The sequence below is a fragment of the Canis aureus genome, chromosome 10 (assembly GCF_053574225.1).
Source record: "Canis aureus isolate CA01 chromosome 10, VMU_Caureus_v.1.0, whole genome shotgun sequence".
In the NCBI taxonomy this organism is placed as follows: domain Eukaryota; kingdom Metazoa; phylum Chordata; class Mammalia; order Carnivora; family Canidae; genus Canis; species Canis aureus.
The window spans coordinates 24,238,411-24,255,751 of NC_135620.1; the positions used below are offsets into that span (position 1 = coordinate 24,238,411).

A 17,341-nucleotide genomic window follows, 5' to 3' on the forward strand; every position below is an offset into this window, starting at 1 on the left:
TATTCCTGGTATTTTGTTGGTGATTTTAATTAAAATATAAATTTGAAAGTTACTCATATTTGGTAAAAGGCTGTTTTGCCCTTTTTCTTAAGTTTTTAAGTGACTTGTGAAAAACTGTTTCTATAGGTTCTGCACCTCCCTTAGTGAATCCACCTCTGCCTACCACTTTCCAACCAGGAGCTCCTCTTGGGCCCCCTCCAACTGGAGGACCACTTCCAGTGAGGGCCCTCACTCCTCAAAAATCATCACAAAGAGCTGTAACCCAGCCCTCATTTAATTCAGCTGTCAACCAAGAAGGTAAGCAAGGCAAAACCAAGTTCTTAAGTTTTGACTTGTAGAAGGATGAATATTAATTATGTTCATTTACATAATACCTTTTCCAGAAAATATGGTTGTTTTGGTTAAGGATGGCCTTCAGAAATTTAGAGTTTTAAAAAAGCCCCTTAGGATTCTACTACCCTGTGCTAGGCCTAGTATTTGGGAACTACTGCTATTAACTTTTTTTGTTGCTGGGCAGATTTTAACAATTTTAGCTGTAAAGTTAGGTGCCTTTTGGCGGATGAAGATGAGAGGAGAATTTCTGCTTCTCTAGGCATGGTATTAGAACTATCCTTTTAATATATTGGCTCTTTTCCATAGAAGCAGTATTTTGACTTATGACATTTATTATTGTAAATGTCAACAAATATTTATGAGCATAAATAAAAAGTAAAATATGCAAGTATTTTGAAGTTACATATAAACAGTAACATGTTTTTTTTCTTTCAGTAACATCTTTTAAAGCATTATCTTCAGATATAACTTAAAAAATACAAGTTTATTAGTTTAAACAATATATTTTGTCAAGTAAAAAATTTGATTTTAGCCTAACCATTGCAGCAAAATGTGGAAATACGAAAGCAGGAGTGGAAAAACTACTGTGCATATCCTACTACTGAATATAATAAATATTATTTTTATTTTTTCTTCTAGCATTTCCTTTTTTTTTTAAGTATTTTAAGTAGAGAAAAGACCAACTTGTAAATATTTTGAAAACAATGGTGTTAATGATGAGTAACAAAATGATAATGTCCCATTGTTTGCCACATTATAACTTTAAAAATTAAGCTACAATAAATATTTGCATTTTTAACCAACTAAAAATACACCGAATGGTTTTGTTTACTTTTATAAATTTTTTTTTTAAGATTTTATTTATTTATTCATGATAGACATAGAGAGAGAGAGAGAGGCAGAGACACAGGCAGAGGGAGAAGCAGGCTCTATGCCAGGAGCCTGGCGCGGGACTCGATCCTGGGTCTTCAGGATTGGGCCCTGGGCCAAAGGCAGGCACTAAACTGCTGAGCCACCCAGGGATCCCTATAAACAGTTTTACTAAAGTTTTCTGTATCAACTCATGGTTAAAGTCATGGTGGTCTTGAGAACTGGAAAGAAGTTGGGTTTGGTTTTTTTTTAAGATTTTATTTTATTTATTCATGAGAAAGAGAGAGAGAGGCAGAGACACAGGCAGAGGGAGAAGCAGGCTTCATGCAGGGAGCCCCACATGGGACTCAATCCTTGGACTGAAGGTGGCGCTAAACCTCTGTGCCACCCAGGCTGCCCAAGAAGTTGGTTTTATTGAAACTATTAAACTTAATCTATTTGGTGTTAGAATGACTATTAAAAGTTGGCACCTTTGTACTTAGAAGCTAAAGGTTGATGCTGTTCACTAAGTTTAGTTTCTTCTATACCCGAGTTAGAGCTCATAAGTAATAGAGGTATCTAGAAATAGATAGATTCTTCATAATCAGATGTCCCTGGCATTTATCTTTAAGTCTTTAAAATGAGGGGAAAGAAAGTTAAGATTTTTATTTATTTTAGTGGCTGTTCCCCAGAAGAAAGCAATCATTGTGATTTATTTATATCACCTTCAAATTAATTCTAGATTCCACTGTGTTCCATATTTTGAAAAAAAAAAAAGTATTTTTATCTTCATAATTTATTTTTTAAATAGTATTGATTTTGATAACTTTTTTTGTTGTGTACTGCTCTTTAAAGGTTTTTAAATTTTTTTTAAAATTTTTATTTATTTATGATAGTCACAGAGAGAGAGAGAGAGGCACAGAGACACAGGCAGAGGGAGAAGCAGGCTTCATGCATCGGGAGCCCGATGTGGGATTCGATCCCAGGTCTACCAGGATCGCGCCCTGGGCCAAAGGCAGGCGCCAAACCGCTACGCCACCCAGGGATCCCTTTTTAAAAATTTTTTTTTTAAGATTTTTATTTATTTATGATTCTTTAAAGGTTTTTTTTTTTTTCTTTAAAGGTTTTTAATGCTGCTCTCAACTGCTGAAATCTTTCAGATAGTGTATAATTTTATAAACTGCACAAAGACCATCTGTTTTAGAAGTTCATAAAATTATTTAAAATGTATGATTTCTTTTCTTTTTTTAAATGTATGTTTTCTATATTTAAAAACTTGAATTGTTTGAATTTTTTATTTCAACATTTGACACTTTTCCTGGGCTGTGGGTTAAAGTACTTAGAATGTTATGTTCAATTTTAGACATTAGTTCAGAATTTTCAGAAATTGTTATAATTGTTCTAGTTTAAATATTATTAATAAACTTCCTTTTTAGGTATTGCATCAAATACCAATAATGGATCTATGGTGGTTCACAATAGTTACGATGAAATTGAAGGCGGTGGCTTCTTGGGTGAGATGCTATGAAAGCTGTTTTTTTTTATTTTTGGGTTTTTTTTTTCTGTTTTCTTTGTTTTAGTATGTGTTCATTATAGGAAACAGTGAAGAAAAAATTCATAATCATGTCATACAACAATACCTTATGGTAGCATTTTTTATATCCATTTTTTTTTTTTAGTTTTCTTTTTTTTCCTTTCAGAATTGGGATTATGGGCTTTATTATGATACGGCTCCAGAGTATTTTTATCAATTAAATCTATATAAATACATTTATTCTGTTTAACGAGTTGAACATTAATATGTTTTCACTGAAGTGTTTTGAATTAGAATTTTAGTCTGAATATAAAGTTTAGTAAATGATACAAAAGTAAATTAACTGTATCAAGCTTTTTTTTATATACCAAGTTCATTTTTGTATGTTTATGGCTATAGTCTACATTAACTGGATTATTAATCATTGCTATTACTTTGTTAGTATTGTTTATTTGTCTTATGTTGCAAATGTGATAAATGTAAGTATTAAATTACCTGAGGGATTTTAGAGTTAGGTGTTTATTTAAAGTATTCTGGAGTATAAAATAGAACTTAAAAGTTACCTTGTTTCTAGCAACACCACAGTATGCTAATAAGAATCCCACAATGAGCCGAAGTGTTGGATATTCATATCCCTCCTTACCACCTGGTTATCAGAACACTGCACCACCTAGTACAACTGGAATGCCACCCTCTTCCTTGAATTACTCAAGTGGGCCACAGGGCTTTACTCAGGTAAACTTTTTGGTTGTGATTTGTTTCTTTACCAATTTTCCATCTTTTGATTTAAACTATGTAGATGTAAGTTTTAGGAAGGTGTAATTAATACTTCTAACCAATTAGGATAGTGGTTATTTCATAAGACTTATGTTTTATTACATATCCCCAGAACCAAAAAGATTGACCAGGATATCTAGATTGGCTTTGTTATTTAGAGTGAAATCCAGTAACCAAGTCCTTATACTTCTCTTTTCAACTGAAAACATTATAAAGTCTAGTTACTTTGAAATTTTGTATTTTTAGACTCCCTTAGGTGCTAATCATTTAACTGCAAGCATGAGTGGATTAAGTCTACATCCAGAGGGGCTAAGAGTTATCAATCTTCTTCAAGAAAGAAACATGCTTCCATCAACACCTTTGCAGCCTCCTGTTCCAAATTTGCATGAAGATATCCAGAAACTCAATTGTAACCCAGAGTAAGGCTTCAAATAGCATTTCTTCTTAAGTATGATATTTTATCCTAGAAATTTTGGATTTTGGGGGCTTCATGTATTAGGAATAAACTGTACAAACTTTAATTTATGAAAATAACTTTTCATGTAGAAAAAAGAACTCTGTTAATTGCTTACTTGATATTTGAAATGTTCTAGCTCAAGAAATAAGGTTGTAATTTCTAAGCTGATAATTGCTATTATGAGCTTTAATGGGACTATGACATCTCATTATCATTGCGGTGAATACAATATTTTAAAGTCCAAAGTATGGGGATTTGGGATCCCTGGGTGGCGCAGCGGTTTGGCGCCTGCCTTTGGCCCAGGGCGTGATCCTGGAGACCCGGGATCGAATCCCACGTCGGGCTCCCGGTGCATGGAGCCTGCTTTTCCCTCTGCCTGTGTCTCTGCCTCTCTCTCTCTCTCTCTGTGTGACTATCATAAATAAATAAAAAATTAAAAAAACAAAAAAAAAAACAAAGTATGGGGATTTGATTCTATATAATCCTTTATTGCTCTCATTTTAAATTATTTTTCATAACAAACATAATACTTTTTTTGTCCCTTAAAGTGGATCATTAGTTTAAATGTATGTGGTGAGGGCAGCCCCGGTGGCACAGCAGTTTAGCGCCGCCTGCAGCCCAGGGCATGATCCTGGAGACCCTGGATCGAGTTCCTCGTTGGGCTCTCTGCGTGGAGCCTGCTTCTCCCTCTGCCTGTGTCTCTGCCTCTCTCTCTCTGTGTCTCTATGAATGAATAAATAAAAATCTTTAAAAAAATTTTTTTTAAATGTATGTGGTGATAACTCTCTGATATACTTAATTTTGTTATTCTTAAACGGTCTTTTTAGAACCTTCAACAAAACTGATCTTTTTGGTAATAAACTTAAATTTGCACTTGCACATTGTCATCACCTTGTAATTCCAGCGTAATTTAGATTTATATAAAGAAAAGTATGTCATATGTTAGTCCAGATTGTCTTTTATGAATAAGCCAAGCCAAGAAGATATTTTATTTTGGTTCTATTATACAACTGGGTTGCAACTAATTATACTGCCTCTCTTTCTGAGTAGGACATAAATATTTAATTGGATAAAATTTGAGAGGGATAATTGAAATGTTTCTTTGTAATTTGATCCACTGTTAAAATGTGTACCTTTCACCACTTTCTTTGGTCCAGAAATAATCATAGCAACAACTGACACATGATTTTTAAAAAGAAAAAAATTTATTTTGATACATGATTTTTCCTTTGGTATAGGTTATTTCGATGCACGCTGACTAGCATTCCTCAGACTCAGGCCTTACTGAATAAAGCCAAACTTCCTTTGGGACTGCTGCTTCATCCTTTCAAAGACCTAGTGGTATGTTTCACTAATGAAAGTAAATGTCTAATGCAAAATTATTTTGATGGTGAGGAATTTTCTATAGTAGTGCAAGAATCACATATAGAATTTCTGAGCAATCTTTAGGAATTTGACCATTGACAAGTTCCTTTATTTCTAATTTGGCCATCACCTTTATTACCAAACACTTCAAAATTAGGCAAAATAAGCCTATTTTTGAAAAACTCAAGAGGTACTGAATAGAATAAAGGCAATGAAAAAAAATAAACCATGCTATTTTAAAAAGTTATAAATTGGGGTGCCTGGGTGGCTTAGATGGTTACGCGTCTGCCTTCAGCTCAGGTCATAATCCCAGAGTCCCGGGATGGAGCCCAGTATTGGGCTCCTTGCTTGGCAGGAAGCCTGCTTCTTTTCATCCCCACTTGTGCTTTTTGTCGCTATCTCTGTCTCTGTCTCTCTCTCAAATATAAATAAAATATCTCATGAATAAATAAAATATTTTAAAAAATAAAATAAAAATAAAATCTTTAAAAACATAAAATAAAATAAAATAAAATCTTTTAAAAAATAAAATAAAATACTTTACCCAGGGTGCCTAGGAAGCTCAGTGGTGGAGTGTCTGCCTTTGGCTCAGGTCGTGATCCCAGCAGCCTGGGATCAAGGCTGTTATGGGGCTCCCCGCAGGGCACCTGCTTCTCCCACTGGCTGTGTCTCTGCCTCTCTCTCTCTCTCTCATGAATAATGAATAAAATCTTAAAAAATAAATGTATAAATAACTAAAAATAAAATAAAATACTTTACCCAGGGGGTGCCTGGTGGCTCAGTTGGTTTAGCATTTGCCTTCAGCTCAGGTCATGATCGCAGAGTCCAAGGATCGAGCCCTGCCTTGGGCTCCCTGTCCCCACAGGGGTAGAGAGTCTGGTCTGCTTCCCTATCTCTCTACACCTCCCCCTGCTCATGTGTGCTTTCTCTCATTTTCTCTCTCTTGTTCACTCTGTCTCTGAAATTAAATAAAATATTAAAAAAAAAATACTGTACCCAGTCTCCCACTTCTGCCATTCTTGGATTAAGTATGTTTCTTTGGGAAGCCGTTCCCTCTGCTCACATGGGAAGAACAAAGAAGCCCTTCTACTTTTGTCATAGGCTCTGGGACCTTGACTTACTTTTGAGAGGATCATTACATAAGTGAAGTGGCTATCCCAAAACAAATTTATATTAAGATTTGAGAACTTTTGGGATCCCTGGGTGGTGCGGCGGTTTAGCGCCTGCCTTTGGCCCAGGGTGCGATCCTGGAGACCCGGGATCGAATCCCACGTCGGGCTCCCGGTGCATGGAGCCTGCTTCTCCCTCTGCCTATGTCTCTGCCTCTCTCTCTCTCTCTCTCTGTGTGACTATCATAAATAAATAAAAATTAAAAAAAAAAGATTTGAGAACTTTTAATGTGAAGGATAAACTTTAATTAATTAATTAATTTATTATTTTATTTGAGAGAGAGAGAGTGAACAAGAGAGAGAACACAAGCAGGGGCAGGGGCAGAGGAAGAAGCAGATTCCCCTACTGAGCAGGGAGCTTGTGAGGCCCCATCCTAGGATCCTGAGATCATGACCTGAGCCAGAGGCAGACACTTAACTAACTGAGCCACCCAGGTGCCCCAGGATAAACTTTAAATAGAAGTATAACAGCAGAGTTTAATTCAATATTTAAATATAATTTATCCTTACCTTACTTTGTGACAGTTCTTTTATTCAAACTTAGTAAGCCTCTTAATGTAACTTGAAGAAAATTTCTAATAATTTACTTGGTCATTTCATTGGTCTTAGAATATAAATATTTAAGGAGAAAATAAATGCTTTTTAAAAGGCAAGATTAAATGAGAATGTTCCTGGAGAAAAAGAGTAGTTTTAAAAATCAGTACATTTTAGCTACATAATTTTTTGTATGGGACAATTTGAACACATCCTTTTACCCTTTGTTTTTTTCTCCAAAATTACAGTATTTCAGAAGTTACTTGGGAGGTATGGTTTAATGTTTGGCCTTTAGACATGATGATCACTGCCTTTAAAAAATTAGTTTTGTTTTTTTAGCAATTGCCTGTGGTGACCTCCAGTACAATTGTGAGATGCCGCTCCTGTAGGACATATATCAACCCTTTTGTCAACTTTCTTGATCAAAGGAGATGGAAGTGTAACTTATGTTACCGAGTCAATGATGGTATGTTTTTTTTAAATATTTACAAATTTCACTTTGCGTTTTAGGGAAAAGCAGATACCACAAATGTGAAGTTAAAATCCAAACAAACAATACTCTGTCTTACTTACCTGTAGTCCTTCCATTCAGATATAACTTCTGTTAACTTTTCTGTGTGTGTGTGTGTGTGTGTGTGTGTATACACACACACATTTATACTTTTTGAGCAAAGAATGTAGTAATATTTGATACCACTTTTTCACATTATTATATTGGGTATATAATAAATGGCATATTTCATGGTATTATTTAAGCCTATAATTTAAGAAATATTTTTATTTAGAAATTGTCCCATGCCTTTCCTCTAGAGTAAAAGAAAGTAAGTCCACAGAATAGCTGCTTCATTCACTGCTGTATGAAGGGAGGTGGGCAGTGCTAGAAGGTTAGTTGAATGTAGTTTTTTCAGTAATTGAAGGAGAAGATATCTCTTTCAGAGCTGTTTACAGTCTATGTTTAAGGAGTATCAACTAAACAATAACATTTTATCAGGATTAGAGAGGAAAAAGGGTATACTGATATTAATATTGAAAATTAGGTTTCTGGGATACCTGGCTGGCTTAGTCAGTGGAGCATGTGACTCTTGTTCTTGCGGTAGTAAGTTCAAGCCCCATGTTGTACATAGAACTTTTTAAAAAAAAAATTAAAAAAAGAAAACTGGGTCTCTGTTTGGAAGAAAATTTCATTAAGCATTGGGAAATGGGAAATTTAAGAGATTTTTAAAAAACATTCTTAAGTTTTTTAGGAGTAAAGTAAGCGAAGAGTAAGAACATTATTTTTACTCTCTAATAATTTAGAAAATGTATGTATGATGTTTGGTATGCCTTTAAAATCTTATGTATATGTGCTTCAGTATGTGAAATAAAATTATAATGTTATAAAATTATAATAAAGATAGAAGTTACTTTAGTATGCAGCCCAGAACATTTCATGAACTATGGATTACCCTTCAACATATACAGGAATTTGAATTTCTAAACAGTTAGTGGGAAGACAAATGTAATGATAATTTAGAAAATATTCTTTGAGCACTAGTGTATTGTATTATAAGTGGTAGGCAACTGATGTTCCATAAAGACCTCATTAATTAATGGAATTCACAGAACTGTTAGGCTTTAGCTTTAGCTTATAAAGTATTTTCACCATCGCTTTGTGTAGGGGCAGCCAGAGTCTATACATTTCATGTCAAGTGTACCATTACGAAATTTAAGACAAAATTTAGTCTCATGTTTAAGATAATAATTGGTATTTAATGAGTTTTTATCCTTTCAAGCTGTTTCAGGAAAGCAGTATTAGCAAGAATTAAGATAGCATATTAGAAGATAGAAAAAGAAAAATCACTGTGATTGTGGCTATAAAAGCAGAACTCAAAAACAAAGTATATTTATCCCTTAATATTTAGTCTGTATTGACTTATCTATAAATGCTCAAATTAAGAAAACAGCTAAGTGCAAGATAATATAATACTTAATCCTTTCAGTTTTATCATTGTATATTGTTAACTTACAGTTCCTGAGGAATTCATGTACAACCCTTTGACCAGAGTTTATGGAGAACCTCATAGAAGGCCTGAAGTTCAGAATGCTACAATTGAGTTTATGGCTCCTTCAGAATACATGGTAAGCTTTTATTTTTTTATATAACATATTTATTTAACACTGAGATTTATTTATTTATTTATTTATTTATTTTAACACTGAGCCTTAAATAAAACATTGTAGCATTCTTTAACAAAATTTTATGTTGAGGGATCCCTGGGTGGCGCAGTGGTTTAGCGCCTGCCTTTGGCCCAGGGCGTGATCTTGGAGACCCAGGATCGAGTCCCACGTCGGGCTCCCGGTGCATGGAGCCTGCTTCTCCCTCTGCCTATGTCTCTGCCTCTCTCTCTCTCTCTCTCTCTCTCTCTCTGTGTGACTATCATAAATAAATTAAAAAAAAAAATTTTATGTTGAGTATCTGAGGTCTTGCATTTAAAAAAAAATAATTATGCCTAATGTTTAACTGGCACTTTACATTTTACAAAGCAAGTTGGGAGATCTTGGGTAAAAATCTATGCCTTTTGGTTTGGTTACTCTTTCACCATACCATAGTTGCCTCTTAATAGAGGGAATGTGAAGATAAGACATAACCTCAACTTTATATATTTTATTTTATCTTATGTTTTTATGGAGTAATATCTGTCTGGGCAATGGGAAATAGAAATTATGAAGGTTCATTTTCTTTTCACCACAGAAAGTTCAATGTAGAAGACACTGTAGTCACAGTTTTGTGATATTTCAACGGTTGGTAATAGTTTTTCCTAGTGCAGCTGTCTCTTTGTTGAATTAAAGCCAGAAAATCAGAAGCATCTGTTCTTTTGTATTGGCCTCCTGAGGTGTCTTGTCTCCCAAGTTTTGCAGAACTGACTTCCTTTAAATTTGTAAACTTGCCTATTTCAAGATATTTTGCTCCTTCTTCATTTATCTCTTAGGTGACAGATGCTCTGAATTTGGCAAGTGGTCTGTGCAAAAAAAAATTAGAAAGTACACTCCATGCCCAGTTCTCATTGTGGTTATTTGATGCTTTTTATTGAATTGGAGAACAATTCTTTGAGTTTAGAATTTTAAAATATAGTTGTAGCTGAGTGAAGTAAGTCAGTCGGAGAAGGACAAACATTATATGTTCTCATTCATTTGGGGAATATAAATAATAGTGAAAGGGAATATAAGGGAAGGGAGAAGAAATGTGTGGGAAATATCAGAAAGAGAGACAGAACGTAAAGACTGCTAACTCTGGGAAACGAACTAGGGGTGGTAGAAGGGGAGGAGGGCGGGGGGTGGGAGTGAATGGGTGACGGGCACTGGGGGTTATTCTGTATGTTGGTAAATTGAACACCAATAAAAATAAATTAAAAAAATATATAGTTGTACATTTTTATGGATCTTGTATAAAATGTGTTAGTTAAGGAACCAGCTCAGGCTAACTTGATTTGTCACTTTTACAGTTGCAATTTCCTTAAATTGTGAAATATAGTGTACATATGGAAAAGTCTATAAATCATAAATGTGTAGGTTACTAGATGATTATAAACACCTGTGTTAGCACCATGCAGGACAGAAATTGATCATTGCTAATATTCCCAGAAGCTCTCTGATTACATTTTCTCTCCTTGTCCTAGAGAAAAACTCTTCTGACTTAAGGCAGTCACATCTTCACTTTTCTTTTTCTAACTTTGCATCTGAGAACAATGTAAGATAGTTTTGCCTGTAAAAAACTCCTGTTATTTTCTGTTTTATTTTCTGAATCCATTATTGTTTATTATTGTCTCCATTTAATCTATAAATAATGTTTATTGTTTTGCTGTAGGTGGATTGGAGAAATGGTAAATTTAGATTTAATCCTGATAATGTATTTAACGAGATCTTTTTTTTCTTCAGTTAAGACCACCTCAACCTCCAGTGTACCTCTTTGTATTTGATGTATCTCATAATGCAGTTGAAACAGGATACTTGAATTCAGTTTGCCAGAGTTTGTTAGACAATCTGGATTTGTAAGTATCTTAATTCAGTTTAAATTTGAAACTAACAGTGTTTGCAAAATGAATAAATAGTTTCAAAATACAAAAACAGCTGTATATTGTGTTATAAAAGTCCATTTAAATTGGTTTGTTTCAGGGGATCCCTGGGTGGTGCAGCGGTTTGGCGCCTGCCTTTGGCCCAGGGTGCGATCCTGGAGACCTGGGATCGAGTCCCACGTCGGGCTCCCGGTGCATGGAGCCTGCTTCTCCCTCTGCCTGTGTCTCTGCCTCTCTCTCTCTCTCTGTGTGACTATCATAAATAAATAAAAATTAAATAAATAAATAAATTGGTTTGTTTCAGGGCTCATTCTCTGAGAAACAAATTTATTTTTTTATTTATAACTTTTTATTAGGGAAAAACTTCAAACATGTAATAAACATGTAATAACATGTAATAACATGTAATAAACATGTAATAAACAAATTTATTTTTTTATTTATAACTTTTTATTAGGGAAAAACTTCAAACATGTAATAAATAGAACATAGTAGACTTCCAGGTACCCATCCCTCAACTTCAACATTTTTAGTGTTCATCTGTTTTTGTTTCATCTAATCCCTCCCATACACACTTTTTTCCCCTTGAGTATTTTAACTCAATTCTCAGTCAGCATATACCTCTTACTTGTGATTATTTTTAAGCCTAAAAATACAAGTATCACACCAAACAAAATTGGCAATAATTCCATAATATGACTTAATACCTGGTTCAATTTTTGGTTTTATTTGTGTCAGAAATGTCTTTATTACAGATTTGTTAAAATAAGAATCCAAACAGTGTGTACACATTGCATTTAATTGTCATATCTATTAAGTTTTAAAAATATCTATACTTTTTTTTTCTAAGATTTTATTTATTCATTAGAGACACACAGAGAGAAGCAGAGATATAAGGCAGAGGGAGAAGCAGGCTCTTTGTGGGGAACTCGATGCAGGACTCCATCCCGGGACTCTGGGATCATGCCCTCAGCCAAAGACAGACGCCCAACCACTGAGCCACCCAGGCGTCCCAAAATATTTATACTTTAAATGGTTCTTAGATACTTAGTGTAACCTGTAAAAGCTAGTATGACTTTTCTGTAATGAAATATGTGCTCTTGTGTGGTATGGAAGAATGTGAAGAGCCAGAACTTACCAGAAATGGACTAAGTCCCTTACCTGGGCGAAAGGAGCCTTCTTGTTCTTGCCAGCATTTGTATTTTTAATGTACAACAAGAATGAAAACTAGTTTATCTCTCCTTAAGAAACTGTAGGTCCACATATTTAAGTTATTTAAGACACTTTTGCTGCTCTTCTTAAGATGAACAACATAAGAACAGATGTGCAGTACCTTAATTTATATTTTATTTTAGGGGTGCCTGGGTGGCTCAGTTGGTTAAGTGTCCAATCCCTGATCTCAACTAAGGTGTTGATCTCAGGGTAGTGAATGGAGCCCACTTAAAAATAGACAGAGAGATAGATAATATTTTAGAGTTGCTAAATGGTAATTTTTGGAAATATTTTTGATAAAATCATCTACAAAGTTTTCACTACAAGAACACCAAAAGGGGGCAGCCCCAGTGGCCCAGCAGTTTAGCGCCTGCCTTCGGCCCAGGGTGTGATCCTGGAGTTCCTGGATCGAGTCCCACGTCGGGCTCCCTGCGTGGAGCCTGCTCCTCCCTCTGCCTGTGTCTCTGCCCCTTTCTCTCTCTGTGTGTGTCTCTCATGAATAAATAAATAAAATCTTAAAAAAAAAAAAGAACATGAAAAGGTTTGTATATATTTCAAAGTATTTTTTTATATACCATTTCCTATGTGACTGATATAACTTTCTGTAGGTGTAATGAGTTTGGGATTGCTGTATTATTGCAGGGTTTTGTTGATTGTTTGGCTTATGCATAGTGTTTTCACTTTGGGTAGGGTATGTTTCATGCACATAAGGTGGATTAAACATTTACTTGGGACAATTTCTATAATACAAAAGTAGTTCTTTGTATGTTAACTTTTCACAGATATTTTTATATATGTATGTATATGGGAAACTTGATGCAGGGATGCCTGGGTGGCTCAGTGATTGTCTGCCTTTGGCTCAGGTCATGATCCTGGGGTCCTGGGATTGAGTCCCGCATCAGGCTCCCCATAGGGATCCTGCTTCCCCCTCTGTCTGTGTCTCTGGCTCTCTCTTTGTGTCTCTCATGAATAAATAAATAAAATCTTAAAAAACAAAACAAAACAAAACAACTCGATACAATACTTCTCTGAATTTGTTTGTAGGCTTCCTGGCAACACTAGGACAAAAATTGGCTTCATTACATTTGATAGTACAATCCACTTCTACAGTCTTCAAGAAGGTCTCTCTCAACCTCAGATGCTAATCGTTTCAGATATCGAAGGTATGTAGTATATACTTAAATTATTGAAATGCCTTAGGAATTTTCAGTTTTAGAAATGTAGCATGAGTATTTGACATTATGATATATGTATGTATGGTGTGTATGATATGACTCTAATATATTGAGGGAAAAGATCTTGAGTATAAAATCATAAGCTTATTGAAATTGTAAAAGTCCTCTACTCCAATCCCTCATTTTACAGAAAAGGAAATAGTAATGGAGATAAAGTTAATTCTGAGGCAAACAAAAACAAGTTAATGTTCAAACTCAGATTAAATGTAGGTTACTTTTTCCCTTCTCGTTCATTCGTTCAAAAAATATCTGAGGATAGACATGTTAAGAATAATGGAATACGGGGTGCATGGGTGGCTTATTCGATTAAACATTTGCCTTGGCTCAAGTCATGATCCCAGGGTCCGGGGATCAAGCCTGCTTCGCCCTCTTCTCCCCAACTTGTGCTCTCTCTCAATGTCTGTGACTATTTTTGTCTTTCTCTCAAATAAATAAAGATAGTCTTAAAAAAAAAAAACTCACATATATGCTGAACTGATTTTGTTTTTTTGAGAGAGAAAGTGAGCACACACACATGAGTGGGGGCGGGGGTGCCATAAGGAGAAAAGAATCTCAAGGAGGCTTGGTGCCCAGTGCAAGGCCTGATGCAGGGCTTGATCCCATGACCCTGAAATCATGACCTGAACTAAAATCAACAGTCCAACACTTAACCAACTGAGCCATCCAGACGTCCCTGTGCTGACTTGATTTTTGACAAGGATATCAAGACCATTCAATGGGGAGAAGCCAGTCTTTTCAACAAATGATTCTGGGAAAAGTAAACTTGCAAAAGAATGAAGTTGGGCCCTTAGCATATTAAAAAGGCAAGGAGGCCTTTGAGGCTGGGGCCTCACATTGGGTGTAGAGCTTATTTAAAAATCAATTTTTCAAAAAATGAAAGATAAAAATTAAGGCAGTAAATTTTCTATATTAAGTGTGTTTTACCACAGTTAAGAAAAATTAACTCAAAATGAATCATAGACTGGAATGTGAAATTAAAACTGTTAGAAGAAAGTAAAAGAAAATATTTGTGACCTTGGATTAGGTTGTGATTTCTTAGCTCTAACACCAAAAGCATAACAAAAGAAAAAATAGCTGCTCCCGGCTAGCTCTATCAGTAGAGCATCCAACTCTTGATCTTGCAGTCTTGAATTTGAGCCCGACGTTGGATGTAGAATTACCTTTAAAAAAAGGAAAATAGATAAACTTGGTTTCTTCAAAATTTAAAAAAATAATTTTTTAAAGGTTTATTTATTTTAGAGAGAGAGTGAGGGCACATAAGCAGAGGGAGGGGCAGAGGGACAGGGAGAAAATCTCAAGCTGACTTTGCACTGAGTGTAGAGCCCGCCTTGGGGCTTGATCTCATGACCCTCATGAAATCAAGACTTGGCCGTTTAACTGACTGAGCCACACAGGTGCCCCCAAATTAAAAACTTTTGTGTTTCACCATCAAAAAAGTAAAAACAATCCACAGGACGAGAGAAAATATTTGCAAATCCTATATCTGATCAGGAATTTATATCTAGATTATATAAAGAAATTCTCTAGCTAACCAAAAAGACAACTTAATTAAAAAGTGGGTAAATGATTTGAATAGACATGTCTTTACTCAATGCACAGTATTCAATATTTTCTATAAACAGTTGGCTGATAAGCACTTGAAAAGATACTCCATATCCTAAGTTACCAGGGAAATAAAAATGAAAACGACGAGACTAATTAGAAAATTCTCAAATTCAAAACTCAAATTGTTTTGCTGTCCTGAGCATGTTTCTGAACATCCATGGAAGTAGCCCGAGTGTTGGTTTGGGAGTTAAAAATAAGTTTTTGTGAGTAGGCAAACTGGCAAATATGGAATCCACAAATAGTGAGGATTCAATGTACATCTTTAAAGGGCAGTAGTTGAGGAGAGCCCCCTTTTGTCTTGATTATTTTACATCTCACAACAAATCACCAAGTTACTCATTCATTCTCTAACCTATTCACCGAAATACTTACTTTGCATAAAATGAAATCACTGAACAGGTGATTCTGATGATTGGCCAAATTGTGAATTCACTGATGCAGTCCATCCTCTCAGTTTTATACATAAGGTGATAGATGAAAAGTCCCTTGCTGGATGTCACATAGTGGGGGTTTAAAAAAAAAAAAAACAGTAGGGGCAGCCCAGGTGGCTCAGCAGTTTACGCCGCCTTCAGCCCAGGGTGTGATCCTGGAGACCCGGGGTGGAGTCCCATGTCGGGCTCCCTGCATGAGGCCTGCTTCTCCCTCTGTGTCTCTGTCTCTGTCTCTCTCTCTGTGTCTATTAAATATTTTAAAAATATTTTTAAAAAGACAGTAACAAGTGAAGTATTTGCAAGAAAGTGGAGAAATTGGAACCCCCATACACTGCTAGTTGGGATGGGAAATGTTGCGGCCACTATGGAAAACAGTCTGCCACTTCCTCCAGAAGTTAGGTTACCATATGACCTAGCAATTCTACTCAGCATGTACAACATACTCAAGAAAATATGCATACGAGGGCAGCCCGGGTGGCTCAGCGGTTTAGTGCCACCTTCAGCCCAGGGTGTGATCCTGGAGACCCCAGATCGAGTCCCACATCGGGCTCCCTGCATGGAGCCTGCTTCTCCCTCTGCCTGTGTCTCTGCCTCTCTCTGTGTGTCTCTCATGAATAAATAAATAAAATATTTTTTAAAATAATTATTTTAAAAAATCTAATGTATTATTAAAAAAAAATATGCATACGCATGTTCATACCAACATAGCCAAAACCCTAATGCCCATTATTTGATGAATGGATGAACAAAAGGTGTATCCATACAATGAAATCTTATTTGTCAACATAAAAGAATAAAGTACTGATAGGTGCTACACAACATGGATGAATCATAAAAACATTATGCTGAGTGTCAGAAGCCAGTCACAAAGTGCCTCATACTGTGTGACTCTTTAGATTATACCTTTCGGAGAGGGAGAGTATGTGCACTCCTGTGGTGGGTGGGGAGAAGGGAAGAGGGAGAGAGAATCCTAAACAGACTCCTCACTGAGTGCAGAGCTCGATGTGGGGATTGATCTCATGACTCCAAAATCATGACCGTGTGACTACATTCTGTGCCGAAATCAAGAGTCTATTTATTAGCTATTGGACTGTTGGTTTCATCTCAGATAATGATCTTGGGGGTGCTTGGGATTCTCTGCCTCTCACTTTGCTCCCCACCCCTCACCCCTATGGTGTATGCTCCCTTTCTCTCTAAAATAAATAAATAAAATATTTTAAAAATTATGAAATGTCCAGCATAGGCAAATCCAGAGATAGACTGGTGGCTGCCTAGTGCTGTGGGGGAGTTGGCAGGGATATGAAGAATGACTGCTAATTCACATGGGGTTTCTTTTTGGGATAATGAGATGGATCTGGAATTAGTGGTGATGGTTGTCCAATTCTGTGAATACATTTTTTTAAAAAATCACTGAATTGTTATCTTCTACAAGGGTGAATTCTATGGTATGTGAATTCTATCTCAATAAAACTTTTTTTTTTTTAAAGATTTTTATTTATTCATGAGAGACCCAGAGAGAGAGGCAGAGACATAGGCAGAGGGAGAAGCAGGCTCCTTGCAGGGAACCTGATGTGGGACTTGATCCTGGGTCTCCAGGATCATGCCCTGGGCCGAAGGCAGGTGCTAAACCACTGAGCCACCCAGGCATCCCTCAATAAAACTTTTATTAAAGATTTTTTATTTTAATTTTTTAAAGATTTATTTTTTTTACTTTTTAAAAGATTTTATTTATTTATTCATGAGAGACAGAGAGAGAGAGAGGCAGAGACACAGGCAGAGGGAGAAGCA

The 17,341-nt window shown here is 35.7% G+C and overlaps 1 protein-coding gene across 2 annotated transcripts in view; it reads left to right on the plus strand.

Moving 5' to 3' along the window:
- The window catches only part of SEC24A (SEC24 homolog A, COPII component), a 63,344-nt gene that overhangs the window by 22,413 nt on the left and 23,590 nt on the right, over window positions 1–17,341 (plus strand). For both annotated transcript variants that reach the window (XM_077911717.1, XM_077911718.1), the window contains exons 3-11: window positions 127–297; window positions 2,619–2,696; window positions 3,291–3,451; window positions 3,740–3,912; window positions 5,189–5,291; window positions 7,358–7,484; window positions 9,027–9,136; window positions 10,934–11,046; window positions 13,327–13,445. In XM_077911717.1, the coding sequence (XP_077767843.1) occupies window positions 127–297; window positions 2,619–2,696; window positions 3,291–3,451; window positions 3,740–3,912; window positions 5,189–5,291; window positions 7,358–7,484; window positions 9,027–9,136; window positions 10,934–11,046; window positions 13,327–13,445 (1,155 nt within the window). The remainder of the gene's footprint in view (window positions 1–126; window positions 298–2,618; window positions 2,697–3,290; window positions 3,452–3,739; window positions 3,913–5,188; window positions 5,292–7,357; window positions 7,485–9,026; window positions 9,137–10,933; window positions 11,047–13,326; window positions 13,446–17,341) is intronic.